Source organism: Peromyscus eremicus, chromosome 2 (genome assembly GCF_949786415.1).
Source record: "Peromyscus eremicus chromosome 2, PerEre_H2_v1, whole genome shotgun sequence".
Classification (NCBI taxonomy): Eukaryota; Metazoa; Chordata; class Mammalia; order Rodentia; family Cricetidae; genus Peromyscus; species Peromyscus eremicus.
Window position 1 is genome coordinate 110,592,569 of NC_081417.1, and position 24,486 is coordinate 110,617,054.

The following is a 24,486-nucleotide window of genomic DNA, read 5'->3' on the forward strand; positions in this document are numbered from 1 at the left end:
AAAAGCCAGGAAGAGATCATTTCTTTTCCTTAATAACCTTCACTATTATTGGTTGAAATACAGTTTTGCTTCATATTTCATACATTTGCCATTGCATCAACACATCCACTTATTGGGCCTCCATCTATTATAAATATATGATGCTTCCTCAGTTTTCTTCAAGCAATTTTCTTAAACTGAATCGTAAATTCAATCTCAGAAAAATCCCAAAATAGAACAACAACAAAAAAATCACCTTATATTGTTCATTCATACACCGAACAATGATATCATCTAGGAGTTATGTCAGTGGGAATGAGCCTTCACTTTCTTCACATATATTAAATTCCCAATTCTCAAATTTCCCTTACAGATGAAAAAACTGGGGCTTAAGAAATATCTTAGTGATACTGTTCATAAATGGCAGAGTCAAGAGTTCAACATGCATCCAAGTTCTGGCACCCTGTTATATTGAACTGACATTGTTCTATGAACAGAGATGTACCAGTTCCAAGATACAGATCACCCCTGCTGCTGGAGTTATAGTTCACTGAGAAAGGCTTTAGTTTTTCATTTCACCATAACTTTACTTTTTTAGAAGAGTTGCAAACAGTACAGATGTTTCCCATCCCCCTTCAGATTAGGTCTCCCAAAGCTGACATTTCTCATAACCATACATTTTTTAATCCTAAGAAATTAACATTGGCACAATATTGACAATCAAACTACACATGCAAAGAGTTTTCCGATGTTTTGATGTTCTAGTATCCAATCCAGACATGCTGTATTGAACTACTTCCTCCTTAGTGTCCTCCAATCTGGGACAGTTTCTTAGACTTCTGTTGTTTTCCATGACCTTGACACTTTTGAAAATTATTAACCAGGCATTTTATAAAAAGCACCTCAGTTTGGTATTATCTGATATGGTTCCATAACTATATCGGTGTAATGGGTTTTAGACCAAGAGCAGAAGTCAGTTCCATTCTCATTACATCTCTTCAGGGACAAATGCTGTTCATACGAGGCATGCTGGTGGTAAATGTGACCGTTTAGTCAAGATAGTTAAGAGCTCTGACTGATGTTCCAAGAGGACCCTAGTTCAGCCCATCTAGCTCAGTAGGTAGAGCATGAGATTCAATCTCAGGGTTCTGGGTTCATGCCCCACATTGGGCACCAGAGAATGCAAGAAATCCATGGAGTCTGCTTAATGGGTAAAAGGAATTTATTAGGAAAGACAACTCACTAAAACAAAATAGGAAAATCATCACAGGGTCCTGGAAGGCTGAGGTTCTGTCCCACACTGTTCTGCCACAGGAATCAGTTCCCACCATCCAAGCCCATGTGGGAGAGAAGAGAGTGGCTTATGTGCATCTCAGGTCTTAAGGGTAGCCCTGAGGCCACTCCCCAGGGGCAGGTACTTCGAGGTAATAGGTAGAACAGTTACCCGCTACATCTTGAGGGGCTATACCTCAAGGTCATAGGTAAAACAGAAATCCACTACAGTGGTCTCTGGTGGATTTCTCTGCACAGAGTTACTCTTTTTCTCATTTTTATATTTTATTAATTAGAAGTGAGTACTATGTACAGACCACACAGAATGATAATTAAGCCATACTTCCCAGAGGAGGGAATAAGTAGACTGAATTCTAATAAAAAATTATTGCAATTTCAATGAAACCACTATGTGTATTATTTAGGTTTTAACCCTGTACTGTCATTATGCATTTGAATTATGCCCTTTAAATTGTTTCAACTTTAGCCATTGGGAACTTTTTGTATGTTAGCTATTGTGCCTGTTCATGTGTATTCTTTTTATATTGCTATTTGTTTGTTTGAGAAATGTTGAGAGGTCAGGTTGAGCTCTACATCACCCAGGCTGGCCTTCAACTTTGAATCATCCTCCCAAACAAACATTATAAGTGTAAACCACCAAGTCTCTATTTTTTTAGAGACCTGTGCTTTCTCTTATTACAATACACTAGAGGCTCATCTGCTTGCCTGTAACAGCCCTAGAGTCAGACATTTCTGCAAAGAGCCCTGATTTTCTCATTGACAAATGGTATTTGAAATCAAGATCTAGATGCCAGAGAGATTTAAGTCCTCTCAGGTGCTTTTAGGTACTTTCAGGAAAGCAAATAGAAAATACATGTGTGTTAATATACTAGCCTATGTGTGTACACATATGATAACATTAAATAAATGAATGCATTAGTTTTTATTAAGGAAAATAATATTTAATATAGACAGATATAACAGTTATTTCAAAGTAGTCTTTGCTCCAGAAGAAATACTAATGATATGATGTACTAATCATTAGTAATCATCCAGGTGAAAGGGCACAGAGGGACCATTCAGATGAAGGAACATAACTGAAGAAGCACCATAAGAAGAGGAGAAAATTGTGTGCAAAGAAACAGACACCAGAGCATGCTTGAAAGCCTGGAACAAAGTCTAGATTGTGGATGCAGAGGGATGCTACTAGAGAGTTTCTAGTTCTGTAGAACATTTTTCTTCACACAGAAATGAGGGCCCATGTGAAATGGGGTTCTCCTACCTCCTCAGTATCCCTCACTCCCTCCACCTACAAACTTTTCTCATCTGATATGAATCTACAGGAATTATTGCAGCATCCCACATCACTCTGGTTCATACTAGCATTTTCTTCATCCCAGTCTTTGGATCTCACCAAGATCAGATCTATAAAGAGGATTCATGTTCACTGCCAAGTACAGTGAACCCTGAGATTTCAGTGAGCTTGCTCCACCAAAAGGAGCTGCAACCTGTCTGGTAGTCCAAAACTGCTGTAGAGTAGGCTATTGAATCATCCATAGACATCACCAGCATTGAAGTGTGATGACCATCGAAGAGTCCACCTGGAAAGCCAGGCATGATTAGCACACCTGTAATCCTAGTGCTCAGGAGGCTGAAGCAAAAAAAAGCAAGTTTGAGGTCAGCCTGGGCTATGTAACAAGACACTATTTTTTTTTTTAAAGAGCTCAGTTGGAATCAAAGCCAAGGTTGTAGAATATCTAACACTCTAGGGCATATCACTAACTGAAAGATTTTTACTAGGAGAGCTACCCTATAAAACTGATATAGGCAGATGATCAACCTAATGCACAAATACTAATGTAGAGACACAGAACCATGAAGAAACTGGGCTAAACAGAGCACTTGCAAATGAACACTCTAGCAATCAGAGCACTCCAGGTATGGCAAGAAACTCTGTCTCAATAGAGTGGAGATAACCTGCTGACCTGGGAAGGGAGAGGCTCAGTTAAGAAATACTTCCATCAGAATGGCCTGTGGCCGAGTCTCTGAGAAACTGTCTACACTGATGACCAATGGGGCAGTACTCAGCCCACTACTGTGAGCAGCACCATCCCTAGACACATGGGCCTTGGCTGTATAAGCAGCATTCCGACATGGTTTGGTTTTATATCCTGCTTGAGCCTCTGCCCTGAGTCCCTCAATGATGGACTGTTACCTGGAAGTATAAGCCAAACAAACTCTTTCTTGTCCACATTGGTTTTGGCCAGAGATTTTTTTTTTTAATCACAGCAACAGAAATCAGTCTGGAACAAACTATTGGAATTTCCCTAAATTGGAAAGCCTGTAAGAAATGAGTCAACCTCTAGACATATAATCTATCAAAACTGAACCACTAGTTCATAGAAAACCTAAAAATTCAAACAAGTAATAAATGAATTGAACTGGTGACTAAAAATCTTCCAACAAAGAAAAGACCAGGGTCAGATGATGTCATTCTAAACCTCCAGAAACTCTTAGAAGAACCCCAGTTCCTCCCAAATGATTCTAAAGGATTGATATGCAAAATTCTCAACAAAATACTAACAAAGCCACACACACACATGCATAAAACACATGGTAAGTCAGGATTGTGTGGGGTTTATCTAAAGGATGTACAGATGGTTTAACATATGCAAACTGATGCACATAATACATCACATCAAAAGAATAAAAGACAAAAACCATATTACCTTGGCAGAAGCAGAAAATAACCCTCAGAAATCGGGGACGTGAGGAATGATTTGATCTTCTTATTTTCTCTTAGTATGATTCTACATTGGGAAGGGCCAGAATCTGACACTCTGTAAATTTCCATTTTTACTATCATAGCATAGAATGTATCTGAAGCATACACTGTCAGAGTATCCTAAATGCAGCTGGAAGGAGGAAGGGAAGTGTCCAGGTTGTCAGCTTGAGCAAGGAAACCATCATGGCACTGACTGAAGCTTATGGACTTTGTGTACCCGTGTTATGTACAACAGCAGGTGAGGATGATTTTGTTAAAGAATATCTTAATGACAGCAATCATCCAGCTTAGATGTTAGCCACACAGAAGCAAGCATATGCGTGTGTATGTGTGTGTGTGTGTGTGTGTGTGTGTGTGTGTGTGTATACACATATAGGCATGTATTGTTAAATAATTCTTAAAGCTTTATTTGTCAGTTATAAGGTAATATACATAAACCATAAGAATCTACAAATATTTACAAAACTAATTTGCTGTCATTACTAATATTTTGATTAGCATCATGGTCTTTGACATTTCTCTGTGTAGCCCAGGCTGGCCTCCAATTCTTGTCTCTGCCTTTAAAGTGCTACAATTATATGTCACCATGCTTGGCCCATTACAGTCTAATAGGCAAAACTTCTTTTAAGACAGTCTCTTAAGAATTTCATTAAAGAGTTTTGAATGAAGCCCAAATAATGGCTTGCCTAAATAGATTTCACTCTCTTCTGGATGCTATGAAATACTGTTTCAGCAGGATATGAACTATGGATTTATGACCTTTCATCTTTTATAGGACTAGTGATACGAATAAGGCCAAAGAACCCTTTATCTCAGATGATAAAACCAAAAAATAACACTTATAAAACCTGAGTTATCCTTGGAATAGTGCTGCAATTTGAATCTGGAAAAGGAAGGTTTATTATTTGCATTGGGAGTGTGTATACATTAATACATAGCTATTTGCCTTTTACTCATGCACATGAAATATGAGAGCCAGTCAGATGACAATGATGCTATCAGATGCAAGAACTTGCACAGAAGGCTTTTAGGGTGTCCTTTATTAAAATGGAAGCCACTCCCCACAGGGTACTTTATATTAAAGATCCTGAGATTAAGTTACAGGTTATATTGCACTAAATTTAGTAAATGGATTTCAATTCCCCTGTCAATATTAATTGATTGATAGTGGTTTCTGGGAGCACTTAGTTGAAAAGGACTGTGATATAATTTACTTTTCTTGTGGCTGTGATAAGATACATGAGTAAGCAACTTAAGGGAATTGCGGCTTGCTGTGTCATACAGTTTGAGAGGATACAGTCCATCATGACTGGGAAGGTGAGGCTGTCACATTGCATCCACAGTCAAAAAGCAAAAAGATGAGTGTTCATGCTTCACTTGCCTTCTCTTTTCTACTCAGTGCATAAATATTCAGCCTCAGACCATGGAATGGTGACTCAGACCAGCAGGTCGTTCTTCAGTGACAGGGTCCTAAGTGGGAGGTGTCCAGGAGATGAGAAGAAAGACAGAAAATCTGGGGTCAGGAGGTCTTGCATAAGCTATGACTTATGCCAAACAAGTTTATTATTAAGTATACCATCTGATATACTTTGCAGGGGGAGATAGGGCCAAGGTCAGCAGAAAGCTAAATCAAGCAATAGTGGCAAAAAGACCACAGCATACCTTAGACATAGCTGCCTTAGGACTGATAACCACAAGCCCTTCATGGGAGAAAGCTGAATTCACAGGAACCAAAAACCTTAACTCCTTCAAGGCCTAGGCCCAAGGCCCAGACTGGACCTTGTCAAGTCTGTGCCTTTGGCAATGACAGAGAACTAGGTTCCCTTTGTCTTCAATAGGACCTCTGAGAAAGTCTTGAATTGGTCTAGCTCAGAACAAAATGGAATTAGTCCCAATTGTTTAAGTCTTCTGACCTTAGTCAACCCCATCCAGAAACTCCGTTTTCTGTTTTTTAGGAATTCTAGGACCTGAGAAGTTTACAATCAGCATTAACCATGGTAACTGTGAAGACAAAGGTAACTTTATTGTAAAGACCATGGATATCTATGTTTAGGGTGGAGCCAAGGGGTTAACAAATCCTGGACAGTAATAACTTGGCTTTGGAATTGGCAAACAGGGAATACACACAGACACAAGATTGTACAGATGGCCATTTATTCATTTATTTATATTCTTATTCAAAAAAGTAATGAAAGTGTAAGCAAGTAAGAAGATAAACAAATCATGACTGTGTACAGTAAGATCAAATAAGCCATAAGCACTACTACATGCAAGTCATGAAGTCCTACACACTTGAAAGTTCACTCTGAATCTCATGTTACATAAACTAAAAGCTGAAGGTGTTTACAAGATCCAGAGAGTGTAAATTATAAGCAGGTCATATGAGTAAGATAGGACACAACATTTTGATATAAAAAGTAGAAGTGGAGCTAGAAGTCATCAGTGTAAATCCCAGGCCCACTATTGAGTGGCCCGTTGACATTCTGCAGCTTATTTAAATTGACTACCTCAATGCTTTCATTTGGCAATTTGGTAAAAAAAAATATAGTGATATAGCTTTTATCTTATATGCTCCCAAAAGTCACTGTGGACAAGGTTTGGTTTCTAGAATGGCATGGAACCTGCTAATAGGTCTATGGTTCACCAGGGAGTGTCCTGGAAAGAGATTGTGGGGTCTTAGCTTCCTTTCTCCATCATTTCCCAGTTATGAATTGAACATATCTGTTCCAGCACACAATCTCACAATGATGTGCTTCCTTAATGAAAGCAAGGAGCCAAGCAAGTGTGGGGAAAAAAACTTTGAAACTGTGAGCCCGACACAACCTTTTTCACTTAAGTTATTTCTCTCATGTGTTTGTTACAGTGATGGAACGCTGACTGACACATGTTGTTTCATGAGTCTCTCTAAAATTAAGTGATGTGGCAATCCTTCACTTCTTGGCCCTGCTCCAAGTCCTGGGAGGCCGTCGCTGAAAACTGCAAAAGCTCAGTTCTCTTTGCCCTCTGACTATCCAGCTTGGTCTCTGTCCTCAGACTTCCTGTTCAATTCTGCAAACAGGAAGTCACTTTTCTAAGGTCCTACTGCTGAAGATAGCACTTACATATCTCATTGAACAAGAAATCAAGTTGTATCTAACTAGAGTCTTCACCCCTACTAAATAGTGTTCACAGTACTGGAAAGTATTCTATATGCTACGAGAAGAGAAAGATACCAACCCAGTTATAAACCATACGATCTACAATGGTGCCCTGTCTTCAAGATACTGTGGTACAATAGTGGTACAAAGCTTGGGGGCAGTAACCAACCACTATCTGATTGGAATTAAGGCCCAGCCCATGAGATGGATTTCATGCCTGATAATGCCCAGAAGGCCAAGAACCTGAGACTACATAGGCCATGGGCCTAGGGGAAAACAAAATACTATTTTTCTGCTAAAGGAACATACAAAGTGACTCCCAATGACCTTCTGGTATACCTATAGATCAGTGTCTCACTCAGCCACCATCAGAGAAGCTTCTTCTTGTAGTAGATGGAAACCAATACAGAGACTCAATAACAGGACATTATTCAGAGAGTGAGAGACTTTGGAACACTCAGTTCTAAATGGGATGTCTTACTCATACTTCTCTCCAGGGAGCTATGGGAAAGCAGAGGCAGAAAGACTGTAAAAGCCAGAGTGAACGGGTGGATTGAAGAAACAGTGTCTTATAGACACAGCAAGATTGATGTCCATGTGAGCTCACTGAACCTGTGGCAGCATGCATAGGGATTGCACAGGTTCAAGCCAGGCAGGGTCCCAGTACTAAGAGGGAAGTGGACATGAGCACTAATCCCTTACCAAGAAGCTATGTACAAATGACAACCAGTTACAAAGGAAAAATCACCATTTTCCAATGTAGTCCCACTGGGTATATAAACACTTAAGGGTAGGCCCCAAGCCCAGGAGGAAATAGCCAACACAAAATTAACTCAATAGTATTCTTGTAGATTTTTCCCCTCAGATTGCTTTGTTTAGGATTTTTTTCTCTTAATCTTACTGATCTTTTGCTTGACTATTATGGCTTCTTATTTTGTGTTCTTATGGGTTTTTTGTGTACAAAAAAAATTTAATATAAAAAGTCACTTCCCTCTACTGCTTCAATGCCAAAATCCTCACTCTAGCTTCTCACTTTCTGACTACAGTGCCATATAGGCTCTTTTCTATGGGCCTGGTTCACTCCAAGCTCCAAGACCAGTTTTCTCTAGTTTCTAATGAAGCTACCCCTTGGTGTCTTAGGATGGCTTGCTGGTTTCGTCAACTCCATTCATATTTCTATACACGATGCCTCCATTCCATTTGTATCAAGCCCAATGTGAGGGTGTATTCTCTGTCTTACCAAGGCTCTTACTGATATAATGAACATTTACTTCAGGACAAAGAAATCAGTATGACTTGAGTCTCTCTTATAAGACAAGCACAGAGTCGAGAACTTTTGTGGGAGAGTTTTAATAAATGCCAATACATCTCGTGAAAGGAATATGAGATGGGTTAAAAAAAAAAAACTTAGACACAGCACTCAGCTGCTTCCCATTACACTTCTTCAATTTTCCAACTTAGAATACAAACAGAGGAGAGACAACCAGAGAACACTGTTCTCATTAGCCTGATCAAGAACAAACATGCCAGCATTTCTAAGAAGCTCAAAATACTATTTAGGTCCATATGAATCTAAAGACAGTACAGCAAGGAGCAAGCATGTGGTTTTTGTTCCACTGCATTTTATGTATGAGGTTAAGTGAGCATGGTTAAGTATAGTTTACACACTGTAATGATTAATATTCATTGGCAACTTGATTGGGTGTAGAATCACCTAGGAAGCACACATCTGGGCTTGTCAGTGAAGAAGTTTCCAGAGAGGATTAACTGAGGCCCTGGGCTGAATAAATGAGTGGAGCACTAGTGTGCTCCCTGCCTCCCAGCTGGAGGCACAGTGTGTGGCTGGTTGCTTCACACTCCCATCATCACAACCACAGCTACTCTGCTCTTCTTGCAATGGTGGGCTGCTTCTCTCAAACTGTGAGCCAACAGAAACTTTTCAGTCCTTAAGTTGCTTTTGTAAGGTATTTGTTATAGCAACTAGAAAATTCACAGATATACATACCTAACCATTTCTGGGATGATTAATAATTTTCAAATATTCAATCAAAAAGGAATGCTAAGTCTTCTATGCGTGAGTGTGCGTACGTGCGAGCACACACACATATAATAATTAAACAGCTGGACTTAGTGCTACAGGCCTGAAATTCCAGCAACTTGAGAGGCTATGGTAGGAGTATCACAAGTTTAAGTCCTGCCTGAGCTAGATGGAGTCAGTTCTAAGCCACCCTAGACAATTTAGTGAAATTCTATCTCAAAATACAAAGTGGGGAAGTCTCATGGGTAGAGTACATTTCTGAAGCCACTGGTTCGATCCCAGCACCAAAAAAGAAGGACTCAAGTTCACAGGGTTGCTGTCCTTTGGCTTGAGAATGTTCCTCAAAGACATGTGTCCATCTTGGTACATTGGCAGGTGGTGAAAAATTTAAGAGGTGGCGCTGAATGGGAGAGTTTAGGCACTGGGGGTGTGTTCTTGAAAGTGATTTTGTTTTTGTTTTTGTTTTTCGAGACAGGGTTTCTCTGTATAGTTTTGGTACCTTTCCTGAAGCTCGCTCTGTAGACCAGGCTGGCCTTGAACTCACAGAGATCCACCTGCCTCTGCTTCCCGAGTGCTGGGATTAAAGGCGTGCGCCACCACTGCCCGGCTGTGATTTTTCTGGTCTTTTCCACCTCCTCCAATCCTGCTGTGAGTTCAAGTGGCTGGGTTCTACCACGCACTGCTGGATCACCACAGGTCCCTGAACAACACAGTCAGCTAATCATAGGCTGAAACCCACAAGACTAAAGCAAAGCAAACCTTTTTCTTCAGGAGGTGATTATCTCCTCTATCTGTTTCAGAAAAGGAAAGCTTAACAATGGTTAGCCAACACATTCCAATGTTGGTCCTGAACTTACTATGCTTAGATGATCTGCCCAGCTTCCCTTGTGAGAATATTCTAGCTGTGATGAGGGTCAGGAGAGGTCAAATCCTTTTATCAATAAAGCCTTCTTTTCTCCTCTTTGTTGCAAGTAATTTTCTAGGACACTAGAAGTGCACTGAGATCTTTTGTGCACAAGTTGTTCCCACAATCAAACATAAAATAACCACAGTGTAGGGGAGAATGTAAAAAGTAAGACTTATAATAGACAAATGTTTTATCCCCTGCTTTTTTTTTTTTTACAATGTCATCCTACTTTGATTTTTAAAATGTAGATTTTTCTGGTATGACAAAATGAACCAATGAAATAAAGACCAAAACTGAACCAATGAAATAAAGACCAAAATTTAATAATGAAGTTTTAATTGCTTACAATTTTGACATGATCAGCTTGATTACTTTTTATGTTCACTTGAGGGCTTTGTATTTCAGAGGAAACTTGTCTTGAAATTGTTCATATGTCCCAGATGTGACCTACTTTCGTTCTGGGAATGAATACTGAGCATGCCACCAGCAAGTCAAGCAGGCATGGCTATTCAGGAGCTATTTATGCGGCATGCCTATGGGAACCAAATATGCAAACCCAGCTGGCCAGTGAAACCTTCACTGGGCTTGTACTATATACTGAGTGACATTTCAGGCTTCCAAATAGCAAAAACAAATACCAAGTACTAGTGTGTGAGTAGTTCTTGAACTAGTTTAAATGAGAGACTAGAAAATAGCCACAAGGTAAAATAAATAAATGCAAAAATAAAACCACAGCAAACTAGGATCAATAATAGAAGCTGGAGAGAGGCAAAGAAGCACTCCATATAACGTAGGCATTTGTTTAGTTCAGGGAGAATTCGGGGAAGGTTCACAGAGGAGGTGAAATTAGAGCAAACTAAAGTTTAATTACAGTACTAAATTAATTTACTTACAGTGCTCGCTATTGGCTTGTCATACTAGAATCTGAAGGCAGCATAAAGTAGTGAAGTAGCTGCAAACCAGAAATGCAGAAATTCTGACTACGTTTAAATATAGTGAGGCCCTTATCGCTGTTGTGTTCCTTTTCATTTACTACTCATTATTTTCTTTCTTCATCTCTTTATTGCTTCTCATTTTATTTATTAAAACATTGGTAGGAAATAAGATACATTCATGCTTCAATATTTCAAATGGGGAAGCTTATAATGTTATTGGTGATTGAGACTGTGCCTTTGATATTTACATGGTGTGTTTTAAGCAGGTATCTGTGATATTTATTTTCTTTTTAAGGGGCTGGAGAGTTGTCTCAGTGGTGAAGAGCACTTGCTGCTTTGCAGAGGGCCTGGGTTCAATTTCCAGCACCCACAGGGCTCACAACCATCTGTAACTCTAGTCCCAGGAGATCTGATGTCTGAGGACACACACATACATGTAGACATAACACTCATCCATATAAAATGAACAAATCTTTAAAATTAAAATAATGCCTTTTATATTGAGGTTCTACAAACTCTAATTATGCTGTTAGCAAAGAAGGGAGAAGTACTCACCTTTGTTTTTTTCTGTTTCTTATGTTAAACAAAACAGTCCACCAAGAGAAGATATTTAATATCTTGTTTTCCTCAGACAGGTGATTAATATCATCTTCATTTACAGTAAGAGAACTGAGAAGAAAAATAGTTCAGGAACTTGACCAGGGTCCTAACAATAGAGAAGGGAAAACAAGGCTTTCCATCCAGCACTCCTTCACAAGTAGCTTGCTGCCATTATTTCTGACAAGCCTGCAACAAGCTTTACCATGGTAATCACTGACTTCTGGCAACAGACAGTACTTGTAATGAATAATCTGACTGAGACACAGTTCATTTTGAGATACTTTTCTGTTTAAAAAAATATCAATACTACATATAAACGAAATAGGAAACATGTCTCCTATAAATTCCAGAGCAGGATAGAGAACATATGAACTTCACATTCAATAAAAGGGTCATGTTTGTGAAGGCAGTTGTACAAGAAAGTCATAACAAAAGCTTCAGATGGGACAGGAACATTTGCAGAATTTGCTAATTTCAAATTTGCTAATTTGCTAATCTCAAAACTCATTAAGCTGACCTCATCATCATCCCTGTGTGTGGCTTTAAAAGATTATGTTTGTGGGGAACTGGTGAGATGCCTCAGTGGGTAAAGGAGCTTGGTGCCAAATGTAGCATCCTCAGTTCGGACCCTGGCACCTGTGGTGGAAGGAGAAAACTGACTCCCTGGGGTTGCTCTTTGTAGTCCACCCAAACACCACAGCATGCTAGTCACACTCCTCTCAACAACAACTAACTAACTAACTAACTAACTAAATAGTATTTAAATAAAGCCTACTGTGATGTAACAGAAACAGAGGCATATATGAGGATTTTCCCATGTGCAAAATAAGGCTGTTTTAACGATTTTAATTCTGTGGTGGTAATACTTGCCACAAGAAATTGCTATTAGCTTTATTTCTTCTTCTACAGGAACCTCTTACTTCTCTGTTGCCAGGTATCCAGCACCATCATTCTTTCAGCTTCCTAGTCTACAAAGTTAGCAGGCATAGAAGTATTTTCACTCCACTGAATAAATTATTAGGTCCAATATTTTACATTTTACAAGAATGTCTCTATTTTAACAATGGTTTTAAAACCATATTCTAAGGAACTGGAGTGTAGTAATGAAGTAGATGTTGAGAAATTCAGCCTTACTAAGCATCAGTCTCAACAACATGGAACCCAGGTTCCTTGGGAAAAATGGCTGACTTGAGGACAGGGTCAGGCAAAGTTCCCTCTGTAATTCATGTCAGGAAGTAAAGAAGCACCACCACAGAGATGTGCAAAATGTGTAAAGGGTGAGAGTTCCTATGAGCAGAACTTGACACGCTATTACAATGTATAGAGCTGGTAAAAGTAAATGCATGGCTCCACACTCACATTTCTAAAAATTTAAAGGTAATATGATTCAAAAGGGAAAACTTTTTAAGAGAACCATGTCAGCTAGTTCCACATTCTAACAAATGCTGGTGGAATCATGGAGACAGAAAAATACTCTTACACAGCCACCAAAGAGATACTTGCTTCCAGCAAAAATGTCCAGTGGATGCTGAAAGCCTTAGGAGGGAAGATTTGGAGAAGGATGCACTTACAGAATCTTAAGTTCCTTGGGTATTGCAGTGAAAAACACTGTGATGGTGGAGAAATGGAGAGGACGCCATACTAATTAAATTATAAAACTTTACATCCCTAATAATCAGACATTCCAATACCTTGTTTCTGAAAATATTCTTAGAATGGAATCCTTCCCCCAAACTGTTGAGCCAAATATGATAACAAAGAAACAATCTGACTAACCTACCAGACCCTTTCAAAAGTGCTGCTGCCCTGGAAGGTCACACACTGAGTAATTAATGTGCATTGGAGGAAACTAAAACCACAGGATTATAAGCATAACACATGGGCCTTGATCCTTTGACTTCGCATTCTTGAAGGAAAAGAAAAACCATAAATGAATAATTGAATCAACTTAAGGATTGCATATTAAATGTAATACTACATCATTGTTATATTTCCTAAATGTGAAAATATATATTTATGTTGGACAAGCCTGATTGTTGGGTTAATAGTATAATTGTTGCTCTTGAATTGTGTATATGAGTATTAGTAGTAGTGTGTATATGTCTGTCTGTATATCCATTGAGAATGTAGCAACTAAAATGAAGAAAATTTTTATATATAAATATTAAAGTTTCACGAGTAGGCCAGTTCTTTAATTAAAATGGCCAATTTTGTTTTTTAGAAAAATCGTATCAGGTTTATAAGAAAACTAGGTAAAAATAATAGTTCATGAGGTGAGGTATGCTTTTAATCTCAGTTCTTGGGAGGAAGAGTCAGGCAGATCTCTGAGTTTAAGGCCAGCAGGGTCTACATATTGAGTTCAAGGCCAGCCAGAGATACCTTAAAAGGAAACCCAGCTTAAAAAACAACCAAACAGAACAAAGCAGTCTTCATTCAGCAGATTCTTTAGTATGTAGCGATTAATTTCATTCATCTAGACAAGATGGCTTTGCTTGCAAAACAGTGTTTGTAGCTGGAGAATTTCTCTCCAGCTCCCGCCACCAAGTCCCGTCAGTCTCAGAGCCCACTTATAAAATAAACACACAGACTCTTACATTATTTAAACTGCTTGGCCATTAGCTCAGGCCTGTCATTGTCTAGCTCTTACTCTTATATTTAGCCCATTTCTATTAATCTTTACTTTGCCACATGGCTCATGGCTTACTGGTACCTTACATCTTCCTTGTCCTGGCGGTGGCTCCAGGCAGTCTCCCTCTTCCCTTCCTGTTCCCTCAATTCTTTTCTCTGTTAGTCCCGCCTATACTTCCTGTCTGGCTATTGGCCAATCAGAGTTTATTTACATATAGCGATATCCACAGCACTTCCCCTTTCTTTTTTTTTTAAAAAGGAAGGTTTTAACTTTAACATAGTAAAATTACATATAACAAAACAATTATCAAGCAAGAATTACAGTTACAATATTAAAGAAGAGATCCTATCTATCTTATATTTGTGAGTTTAAGGTTTTTATATCTAACTTAACTTTTATTATAACTAAGGAAAATTGTAAGTATCTAGTCTTTAACCACATCAAAGACCTCAGAAGGATATAATACTGCCTGAGAAATGGGAGAAGGATGCAAGCTACTTTTGGGAGTCTTGCAGGGTAGACAGAGACAGCTGAGCCTGGACAGTCATCCAAAGTTTTCTTGTAAAGTTGGGGCATCTGTCTTCAGCCCACAGGCCTATATTCACTTTTCTCTGTGTCTTGTAGAATGTCTGGCAGTTTTCTCTGCAAAGCAGGAACCGGAAGGACCATTTTGTCAAGCAAAGTTCAGTGGTCACCTTTCTATGGGTCCTGCATGTCCAGTTGATCAAGCAGTCCAGGCAAGAACAGTTTCTTGCCCAAATGGCTATTTTTGTCAAGGTGAAGATAAACTCCATATGGAGTGTCTTCGATGCCCATCCTCCTCTCTGAAGGAAATCGGTGCTGTCAGGAGCAGACACGTCTCACTGTCCAAAAAGTCTAAATTTTTAAAACATTTTAAATGCCATATTCTGTAGGTCTTTGAAGTGTTTGAAGACTACCTATCTATCTGAAATATATCTATGTATACCTAGAAGACTTAACTAACATGACTACAAATATTATCATAGATGACTAACTATTAATCTATTTTTTAATTATCCATTACAATTTTAAATGAGTTACATAAACATAATACCTCAAACAAGAATAGAAATATATATACAGTATAACAAAATTAAGTTTAAATTTGTATCAATAAACTAAAATCTATAGCAATGTAAAACATTTTAAACAAGTTGTTACTCTTTAAAAGTAGGTTCATTAATCTACCCTTTCATCCTATCATATCTAAACTATCCCCCCCTTTTTTTTTTAGAAAGAGATTGTATTTATAATCAACCTGCTTTAAATAAAAATATTGGTTTTTCTCTGTCTCACACCAGAGGGCTCTTCTGATTTGGGACACAAGAATCTCTTAACCATTTTTTTTTTTTTGAGCAATATGTCTGGGTTTAGAGGGGGAGTGAGCCAATTCCATCTCTAAAGCCAGCTTGGTATATTTGGGAATTTGGGCGTAGCTTCTCTTACTACTTCCTGCTGGAGGGGGGCGCTGTATCTTATGGGGACACAAAGAAAATTTTAGGATCATGGAGTAGTCCATGAGGCTGTATCATCTGAGCCAGTTGCCTTGAAACCATTCTGGATGTTGAATCATCTGGGCCATGGTGTCACTGGAGACCTTTCAGGGGGTCTTGGCTGGTCAAACCTGATGTATCTTAATCTGGAACAAATCCATAGTCTCTGGCTTTCTGTGGGAACAAAAGCAGAGACTCTTTTCCAAAGCAACATATCCTTATATCCAAATTTTGAAGTCAAGGTACCTTTAAAATATACATTTTGGCATAACTCAACAGCTTTTACAATCAAATGTTTTTCTGCAGTTACGAATATCAAAGAAAACATAATCCAGATTCTCTGTGTGGTAGCCATCTTTACGTGGCTTATTTTTTTATATTAGCTTGAGCCTATTGCTTTAAACTGCAGCCTTCTAAGCCTGAAATGGCGCAGTGGCTGCTGGCTCCGCCCACTTCAGCTTCCCAACATGGCGGTGGTCTGCTTTCCGGCAGCTCTGGGAGCCTTAACTCTCAGAAATAGTGGGTCTACACTTTTACCAAAGTAGCGTGTAGCCCAGAAACCTCTTTTTTTGTTTTGTACTAGCAAAGGCTAAATCCACCACACAGCTTAATGTGCCACTTGCAGAGGCTTCATTCCCACCATACTGCAGGTCCAGAGCGCACGCTAGGAACCCGCCAGTAGCTCAAACCGGCAGCTGCTGCTCATTTGAGAGAGACAATTAGGAAGCTGTTTTTAGCTCCGTTTTAGAATCTTTTTTCTAAGTTTTTAGGTGGAAACTCTTGCCACCACGTTGGACGCCATTTGTAGCTGGAGAATTTCTCTCCAGCTCCCGCCACCAAGTCCCGCCAGTCTCAGAGCCCACTTATAAAATAAACACACAGACTCTTACATTATTTAAACTGCTTGGCCATTAGCTCAGGCCTGTCATTGTCTAGCTCTTACTCTTATATTTAGCCCATTTCTATTAATCTTTACTTTGCCACATGGCTCATGGCTTACTGGTACCTTACATCTTCCTTGTCCTGGTGGTGGCTCCAGGCAGTCTCCCTCTTCCCTTCCTGTTCCCTCAATTCTTTTCTCTGTTAGTCCCGCCTATACTTCCTGTCTGGCTATTGGCCAATCAGAGTTTATTTACATATAGCGATATCCACAGCAAGTGTTGAACAGAAAGAATGCTGACTACCTGAAGAGGCATGACAGCAACAACAGGAAATACAGAGTTGGGCCAAGAAGGATCACACAGGTTGCTTATGTTACCAAGTAATCTGAAAATCTGCTCTCACCTCTCTTAGGATTCTCTTTAGAAAGTTTGAGAGAGACTTATTGGAAACATGCAGCTTATTAACATGGGGACCTCTCTATGCATCAGTGTGCTTGTTTGTAAGTAAAAGTGGGAAATATCATATAAAAGGGTTGAATTGATATGATGATGATCATATCAGACAAGTATATTCCATCTGTGAAGCACTTAGAGTACAGCACAGCACTTCCTTCTCTATACATTTTTGTATTATTGTAACTTATAGCTTCAGGACCATGTACATTTTTGTCACGTAATGAAATGCAGTCTCTTTTCTATATGGACTAAGCCTTGTTCATATTTTTCTTTTCTTTCTTTTTTTTTTTTTTGTTTGCTTTGTTTTGTTTTCAGGAGAGCTGGGAAATATTTCCAGTTCGTACTAAGAGACTTTTTAAAAAAATCAGTTAAACAGCATCAAATTTTCCTTAGTCATAACAGGGTTTCTAGGTATTTTCTGCAACTTACACAAATGAGCACTTCCCATGTCTTCAACAGGCAGTTCTGTCACCTTGGTTCTCACACCCCCATTCATTATTGGGTACAAGGAACTAAGCTTCCTCTTGTATCTTTAAAGGATTTCTTGAATTCCTTCTTTCTAGCACTTTGGTATTTTAAGGCACATTATATTCTATATAACAAAGAGTGAACAAAATATCTCTCTGTAGGTGAGTTCACTTTAATGTATTTTCAATTTATATGCAGTGAGTTCAGAATATCAGATTTTAGCCACAATTATGTCAAATATAATTTTCTCTTACATAATAAGATATAACCAATATTTCTATCATTGCAATTGCAGTAGTTTTTAGAATTTGCATTTTATAAAGCCTGTTTAATATGTCTTTAGTCATGTTTCATTTATTTTAAATTATATTTTTCAAGTATTAATTTTAACAGTCTTGGAAACAATAGGCAGTGGCTTGATTAATCATAGTACATGTAAAGCCAGATCATTCTTGCTTTTTATAGACCAGCATCTGTGGATTAAATGATTATCCATATGTGCCCTGTTTGGTAGTTGTTTTGAAAACCTGCTTACCAGGATTAAAAAAAGGAATTTTGTGCATAAAAATAGGTCACCAATAAGAAGCATGAACCATTTCTCCATATCAAGTAAGAAATGGTAACATATTTTATGAATCAGTTAAATATAGACATGAAATACAATATTTAAATACTTAAAAGACATTCTAGTTGGGTTATAAATTCAGTACCTTTCACCAAATGTTTATTTTTACCTGTTGTTTTTCAAATATTTGAAAATTTCCATATATGTACTTTTTCTCACTTGAGTTACTTGGGACAAGTTATAATAGTCATTCAATTATACTACAATTAAGAATTTTAGTAAATGAAATAGTTATATTTCACTTTATTCAGTAAGTATCAGTCTTTCCCCTGCAAATTTAAAACAGGATTGAAAGGATTACAATGTTTCATAATTTACTTTTTTGTTATTTTATTTGAGTAAGTAGTTCAGTCTTGAATTCTCCAAATCATCATTTATGTACATATTTCACATAAACCCCCTATGTGAAACATGATTATGGCTGCAGTCACTGTCTGGTTTTGAATCATATCAACCTAAGAACTGAGCATGTCAACACTCTTCTTCTGTGGCTACTTTAACTTTGTATTTATGGTAATTTACTGGCACACTTATGGTCACTTGTCTCTCTCTTTCCTAAAACCATTCTGAGTAATGGGCACTTCTATTCTCATCCACCACCACTGTGCTGAGAACACTGGGATGTCCTTGGATATTGCCACACCTGGAAGTGCTAACAGGAGCAGCAACAGCAGCAGCAGCAGCAGCAGCAGCAGTCTTTAAGATCATCTAGGCTGTGAGGCTACCTTTCCAGGACAGCCCACCCACCAACTGATCCATCTTCATTTAAACTCAGGACAACTTGGAAGAACAATTCCAGCTAAGTCTGGATCAGATGTAGCCTTCACTGGGACTGTACCACAGCCTGTTTCACTCTCTGCCCAACTTTGTGTGGTTCCTTTCTCAGACCGTTAGGCAAAAACATTTAACAGAGCTGCATGCTAATCTCAGACTCTGTTTTCCAGAAAACACTTCTTAAAAAAGGAAGCTATAACAAAATTTTTGGAAGTTAATCTTTCCCCATACATTGTCGTTTTAGATCCCTGCTCTGTTGATGTTCATTCTCCAATGGCAGAGCTGCCTTTACCAGTACTGGGAGTTTGCAGTTGGCTTGAAATTTGCATGGAAATCTTAGAACTTTCTTTGGCCAGTCCAAGGAACTGGAGACAGTATCAATGGCAAGCACTGAGCAAAAATGCATTAAAAGGAAGCTGTATAGGTGACATAAAAATCTCAAACATATCTACAAAAGTCACAGAGCAAAATTCCCCCTGTCCCATCTTGCTCCCCAGTGAACACTGATTTTACAGCAGGCAATGGTTCCTGCCAGTGTGAATAAATGGGTATAACCCTTCCTGGTTTGAGTGAAGGAACACACACCCTTGGCTCCCTACTGTGGAATGTCTTTCTGTATGCTGTGAATATGTGTTGCGCTGATTGGTTGATAAATAAAGCTACATTGGCCTATGGCAGGGCAGGATAGAGCCAGGCAGGAAAATCCAAGAGAGATAGGAGAGAAGAAAGGAGAATGGGGCAGATGCTGCTAGCTGCCACCAGGAGAAGCAAGATGTAAAGGTACCGATGAGCCACAAGCCACGTGGCAAAGTATAGATTTATAGAAATGGGTTAACTTAAAATATAAGAGCTAGCTAGCAAGAAGCTTGCCATGGCCATAGTTTAAAAATAATATAAGTCTCTGTATGTTTATTTGGGTCCGAGCGGCTGCGGGACTGGGCAGGACACAGAAAACTTCCATCTACGGACTGTCACCACTTAATATCCACATGAATTCTGTTCAAGACTGTCCCATTGGTAGTAGGTAAATCTCAATGAAGGATTGAATACATGTGATGAGCCAGGATTTTCATCAAATATAGTACATGAATTTGGGCCTTATCACAACTCTACCAGCTCATAAGAGCTGTTTTTGTCTTGTACATATCCATTCCTTTCTACTGACCCCTGATTCATCTTGATTCTGAAGTCTCACTGGATCAGCTCATCTAAGAGAACTACCTTTTTCTGGCAAAGGCTTAGGTACGTATCCTAACCTAAGCAATTAGACGATTTACATAAAATTTGAATCTTGAACATGACTCCCAGAAAGAGTGAGCAACCATTTTACTAAACTTATTCCATTTGGAGAGCCCCAAAAAGAGTCCTCCATTCTTTTTGCTACTGAGATCTGAGAAGCTAACCTTCCCATGTTGGATTTTTCAGCTCTTCCTTTGAAATGGTGACTGTCCCATTTCCTTCCAACAACATTAAAAATATGCCTCTTAACTTACCACCAGAAATTCTCAAATAATATAGAAACATTGTTCTAGTTCACAGAGACTAAAACTGAGACAATGAAATTAAGTAACTTGCTGAAGAGTGCTCAAGCAATAATAAAAGGTATCAAGTCTCCAGCACACAAAAGTCAGAGTGAATTTCTAAACAATTCTCTCTTCAATTACTTTCTGTATAGATACATAGGTGAATGTGTATGTATATTCTTCCACAGTTGAGTGCCTTACCATAGTTAGAATTTTTAATAATTTTGAATTTTATATACTTTCATGAGAATATTAAGTAAAAAGATGATAAAATTCACCCATTATTCTAGCACCTGAACATGCCAAATCATCACTATTAACATTTTCATCTATTTTCTTTATTCATTTTTTTCCTTTTATTCCTACCCCTCCCCCCATCTATCTATCTCACTCATATGGATATACGCATACACAATACACAAACAAATAGGGATCTTTGTACATAATGAGGCCCTACACCAGATTCAATTATCACATTTTCTTTGAATAACTAAGTTTAGTTCAAAATGCTTTAACAGAAAGATATATGATGTTAATCACTCTTCTTATAAATATTTTATATTGCCCCTTTAGAATGTTGATAAGTATCACTGAAACCTGATTACTAAGAGTAGAGTCTGAAATTGAAACTATAGCTTTAAAAATTTTATAATCTTTTGAATTACAACTTTTTTTCAGAAAGATTGTGCCCATTTATACTTTAGAAACATTTTTTCATTGTTTTAAAATTAATTTTATCCACTGTACAAACTTGGACTTTAACTTAAGAAAAAATCAATAACAAGTTGATAACTCAAAATAATAGCTCATGCTGTATTAGGTATTTCTTCTATTGTTCTATCCTTATAAATTAGTACAAGCTAATTACAGAAACATAAAAACACATAGAATATAATTATTTTACATATAAACAGAATAGTTTACCATGTACATACTAAAATACATATAAAATATTTATAAGATTGATGCCTTATTGCTAATTATTTTATATATAAAATCATATTTAATATAAATTAACTATAATAAATTATTCATTATAAAACTTTTTTTCTATTATCAAATATTCTCCCAGTGCTATTTTTATTAGATATGACTCTTCTATAATATTGTTGCTTAATGGACTAGTAATTAATACTTGTCATTAACCAATGTTATATATTATACTTGATTATATTATGTTATATTATAATTGACTTATAATTGATCGATCAATACTTGTAATTGATTTACAATACATATCAGTTCAGTCTATAACTGAATTTGTGATTTCACAAATGGAATTACGGAATTATTCTAGAAATGGAATTATGGGTTTAGAAGATAAAGATATTTTAAAGATCCTGGGGGTTGGAGAGATGACTCAGAGTTAAGGGCACTTGCTGTTCTTGCAGAGGACTAGAGTTCTGTTCCTGGCACCTATAGTAGGTCACTCAAAAGTGCCTGTAACTCCAGCTCCAGGAGACTTGATGCCCTCTTCTGGCCTCCAAGGGAACCTCCACACATGTTGCAGACATACAGGAACAAAAGTAAAAATACCTCTTTAATCTTTCTTGATAAATATATCAATTTTTCCTAACTTTTTAATGTATATTCATTTCACACGTGTCAATTCGTCTTTTATTGTTGTATTTCAGTGATATTTTTTCTAACTTTTCAAATTTGAAATATTTTTTCCTTTCTTAATTCACCAATGAATTTAAATGGTCGCTCACAATGAATTTAAGTGGTCATTCTTTCCTTGATAAATTTTCTATTTATCTGAAGTCCAGTAGCATAGCCCCTTCCCTGGTGATTCTCTTTAAATATTTTAATAGCTCACTCATCTGTGGTTCTCAGCCATATGTGTCCTCACATGATTCTAAGGATGCATGGTTATAGTAATTCATATTGCAAAGTTTACAGTTTGCAATTTACATTATCTTCACAATGGATGTTTATATTTTAACTAGAGTGATCTCTAGGAACATGGAGGCTGGGGTCTCTACCATAAGATAAAGCTGAGAGTAACAGTGGGTGTGCAGTTTGGGGGGAGACTCACAATACCGACTCTTCAATTCCTACAGCCTATAGTTTTTATGAAGTTACATTACTGTTTACAGAGCCCAGAATATTAAAGCAACTCAAAACACTTTACAAAAGTTCTGAGATAGCATCAAGGGAGTCAACAAATGCCCACACTGTATTTTTAAAATGAGACCGATTTATATTGGGGGCTTATAATTTATTATCCAACAGTTTTGTTCCATGTCTAAATATAAAAATCACCGTGATTTAAATGAGCCACTAGCTTAATTCAGAGTATGGGCTGGTGGATTAATGAATAAATGAAGAGGTGAGAACCAAGAGCAAGAATATTCTAGTCCCTTCCAATAAAGACACAAGCTATCTCGTTGGCATGCCACCAACATTCTCAGTGAACACAGATTTTTCAACCCAAAAAGAGGGGGTAGGGTACACAGACACCACCTATGCTTTTTGAACGCTATTTCATTATGCTATCTGAAAATGGCTTTCCCCGTTGCCCCACTTAAAATGAAATCAGTCACAACCTGTGATTCTGTGAGCACTTCTTTGACAGCATGGAGGGTCTGTATTTTCCTTAGGAAACACCTTTCTTGGTCATGTCTTCAAATTCAAACATTTCTTCCCAAAGAAGGCCCAGGAGGAAAAGCGGTTCCTCCTTCCTCCCCCACCAGTGCTCTCGTGGGATCTGGGAGGACGCTGGCAGCTGAGCGCGGATCTGCACAGGTGCTAACCAGGACAGAGGGAGGGCGGCACCTTGAGCCGCCCACTACTACTACCCTTTGGCCACCCCAGCCCGCGCAGGCGCGCTCTTCTTCCCCCACCCAGCCCCGCCCTCCCTGCACCTGCCAGGTCATAAACCTCCACCCACCCACTCCCACTCCTCTCGGCCGCCCGGGCTTGCCCCTCCTTGATTGGCCAAGAGTCCCCTGGAGCGTGTCCAATCAGCAGCCCTTCTGCGCGACCTATTCCCGCTCCTCCCGCCCTGCCGGCCTCGCGGGCGCCCAGCTTCTTTGTGACTGGTGCTCGCAGAGGTCACTCAGCGCGCGGTGTGCGATCGGCGGGCGGGGCTGGCTCAGGTGCCGTGGCACGGGACGGACGCGGTGGGCGAGGGGGGCGGTCGCGCCGCGACGTCGGCGGCGTGAGGCTTCGCGCGTGAGCGGCGCGGGCGCCAGGCCTGACGGCCAAGCTCCGGTGGCGGGCGCGTAGGTCGTTGACGCGGGCCCGGGCGGAGGTGCGTCCGTCGCTGAGAGCGCGGCGTCGAGGTTCCCGGACCATGGAGGACCCGCAGCCGCTGCCACAGCCCGAGCTGCCGCTGTGTGACAGCCTCATCATCTGGGTGAGTGTGGTCTGAGCTTGCTGGCGAGGCCACCCGCGGGGCGGGCTGAGCACGGGTACCTGCGGCTGCCACGTCCACCTGCTCCGCAGCCTGTCCGAGCCCGGGCTCTCCATCTAGCCACAGCGCCCCACCGCGCACAGGTGGTTAGGAGGCGCTGGCCACCTCGGTTCCCAGCTTGCTGTCTCCTTGGGCCCACACAGCACCCATGGCATAAGGACAGCTGAAGAGAGATGGCCAACCTGCCTTTGATGTCGGAGCTCTTTTTCTTTCTTTTCTTTTTTTTTTTTTTCTCTGCCTCCCCTTCCCTTCTTAATACCTTTTCTTTTTTAAAGTTAAAAAATAATTGGCATTTTTTGTTTGTTTACGCTTGATGCATATGCAGGATTCATTGGTGCAGACTTGGGACCGGCTCTGTCCTCAGATTTTTCCACTATTCCAATGGGCAAAATGGTTTCTAACTTGTTGAAATTGCCTAGAACTGGCATTCAGGTGTGATTCCTAACCCTTTATTGTGCTAGGATAATACTTGACGTCCCACAAACTACTGTTGATGATTCACAACTCAACCCAGTTGTGTAGTTTTGTGGAGGGCAGTCTGTCAG

The 24,486-nt window shown here is 39.2% G+C and overlaps 1 protein-coding gene and 1 long non-coding RNA gene across 3 annotated transcripts in view; one reads left to right on the top strand and one right to left on the bottom strand.

Annotated features, from left to right (window-relative positions):
• Window positions 1-10,328: 10,328 nt before the first annotated feature.
• On the bottom strand, window positions 10,329-23,204 carry LOC131903784 (uncharacterized). The gene is made up of 3 exons (XR_009377598.1): window positions 23,073-23,204; window positions 11,609-12,621; window positions 10,329-11,070 (listed from the first exon to the last, which is right to left on the bottom strand). It is a non-coding gene; the product is annotated as an uncharacterized LOC131903784 (long non-coding RNA).
• Window positions 23,205-23,513: 309 nt separating this feature from the next.
• Window positions 23,514-24,486, top strand: part of Hook1 (hook microtubule tethering protein 1) — a 53,609-nt gene continuing 52,636 nt past the window's right edge. Inside the window, exon 1 of one of the 2 annotated variants that reach the window (XR_009377599.1) lies at window positions 23,514-23,884. Coding sequence is in view for 1 of the 2 variants with exons in the window: in XM_059254548.1 (XP_059110531.1) it covers window positions 23,822-23,884 (63 nt within the window). In the remaining variant the exon portion in view is untranslated. The remainder of the gene's footprint in view (window positions 23,885-24,486) is intronic. The other variant, XM_059254548.1, reaches the window with a different exon arrangement.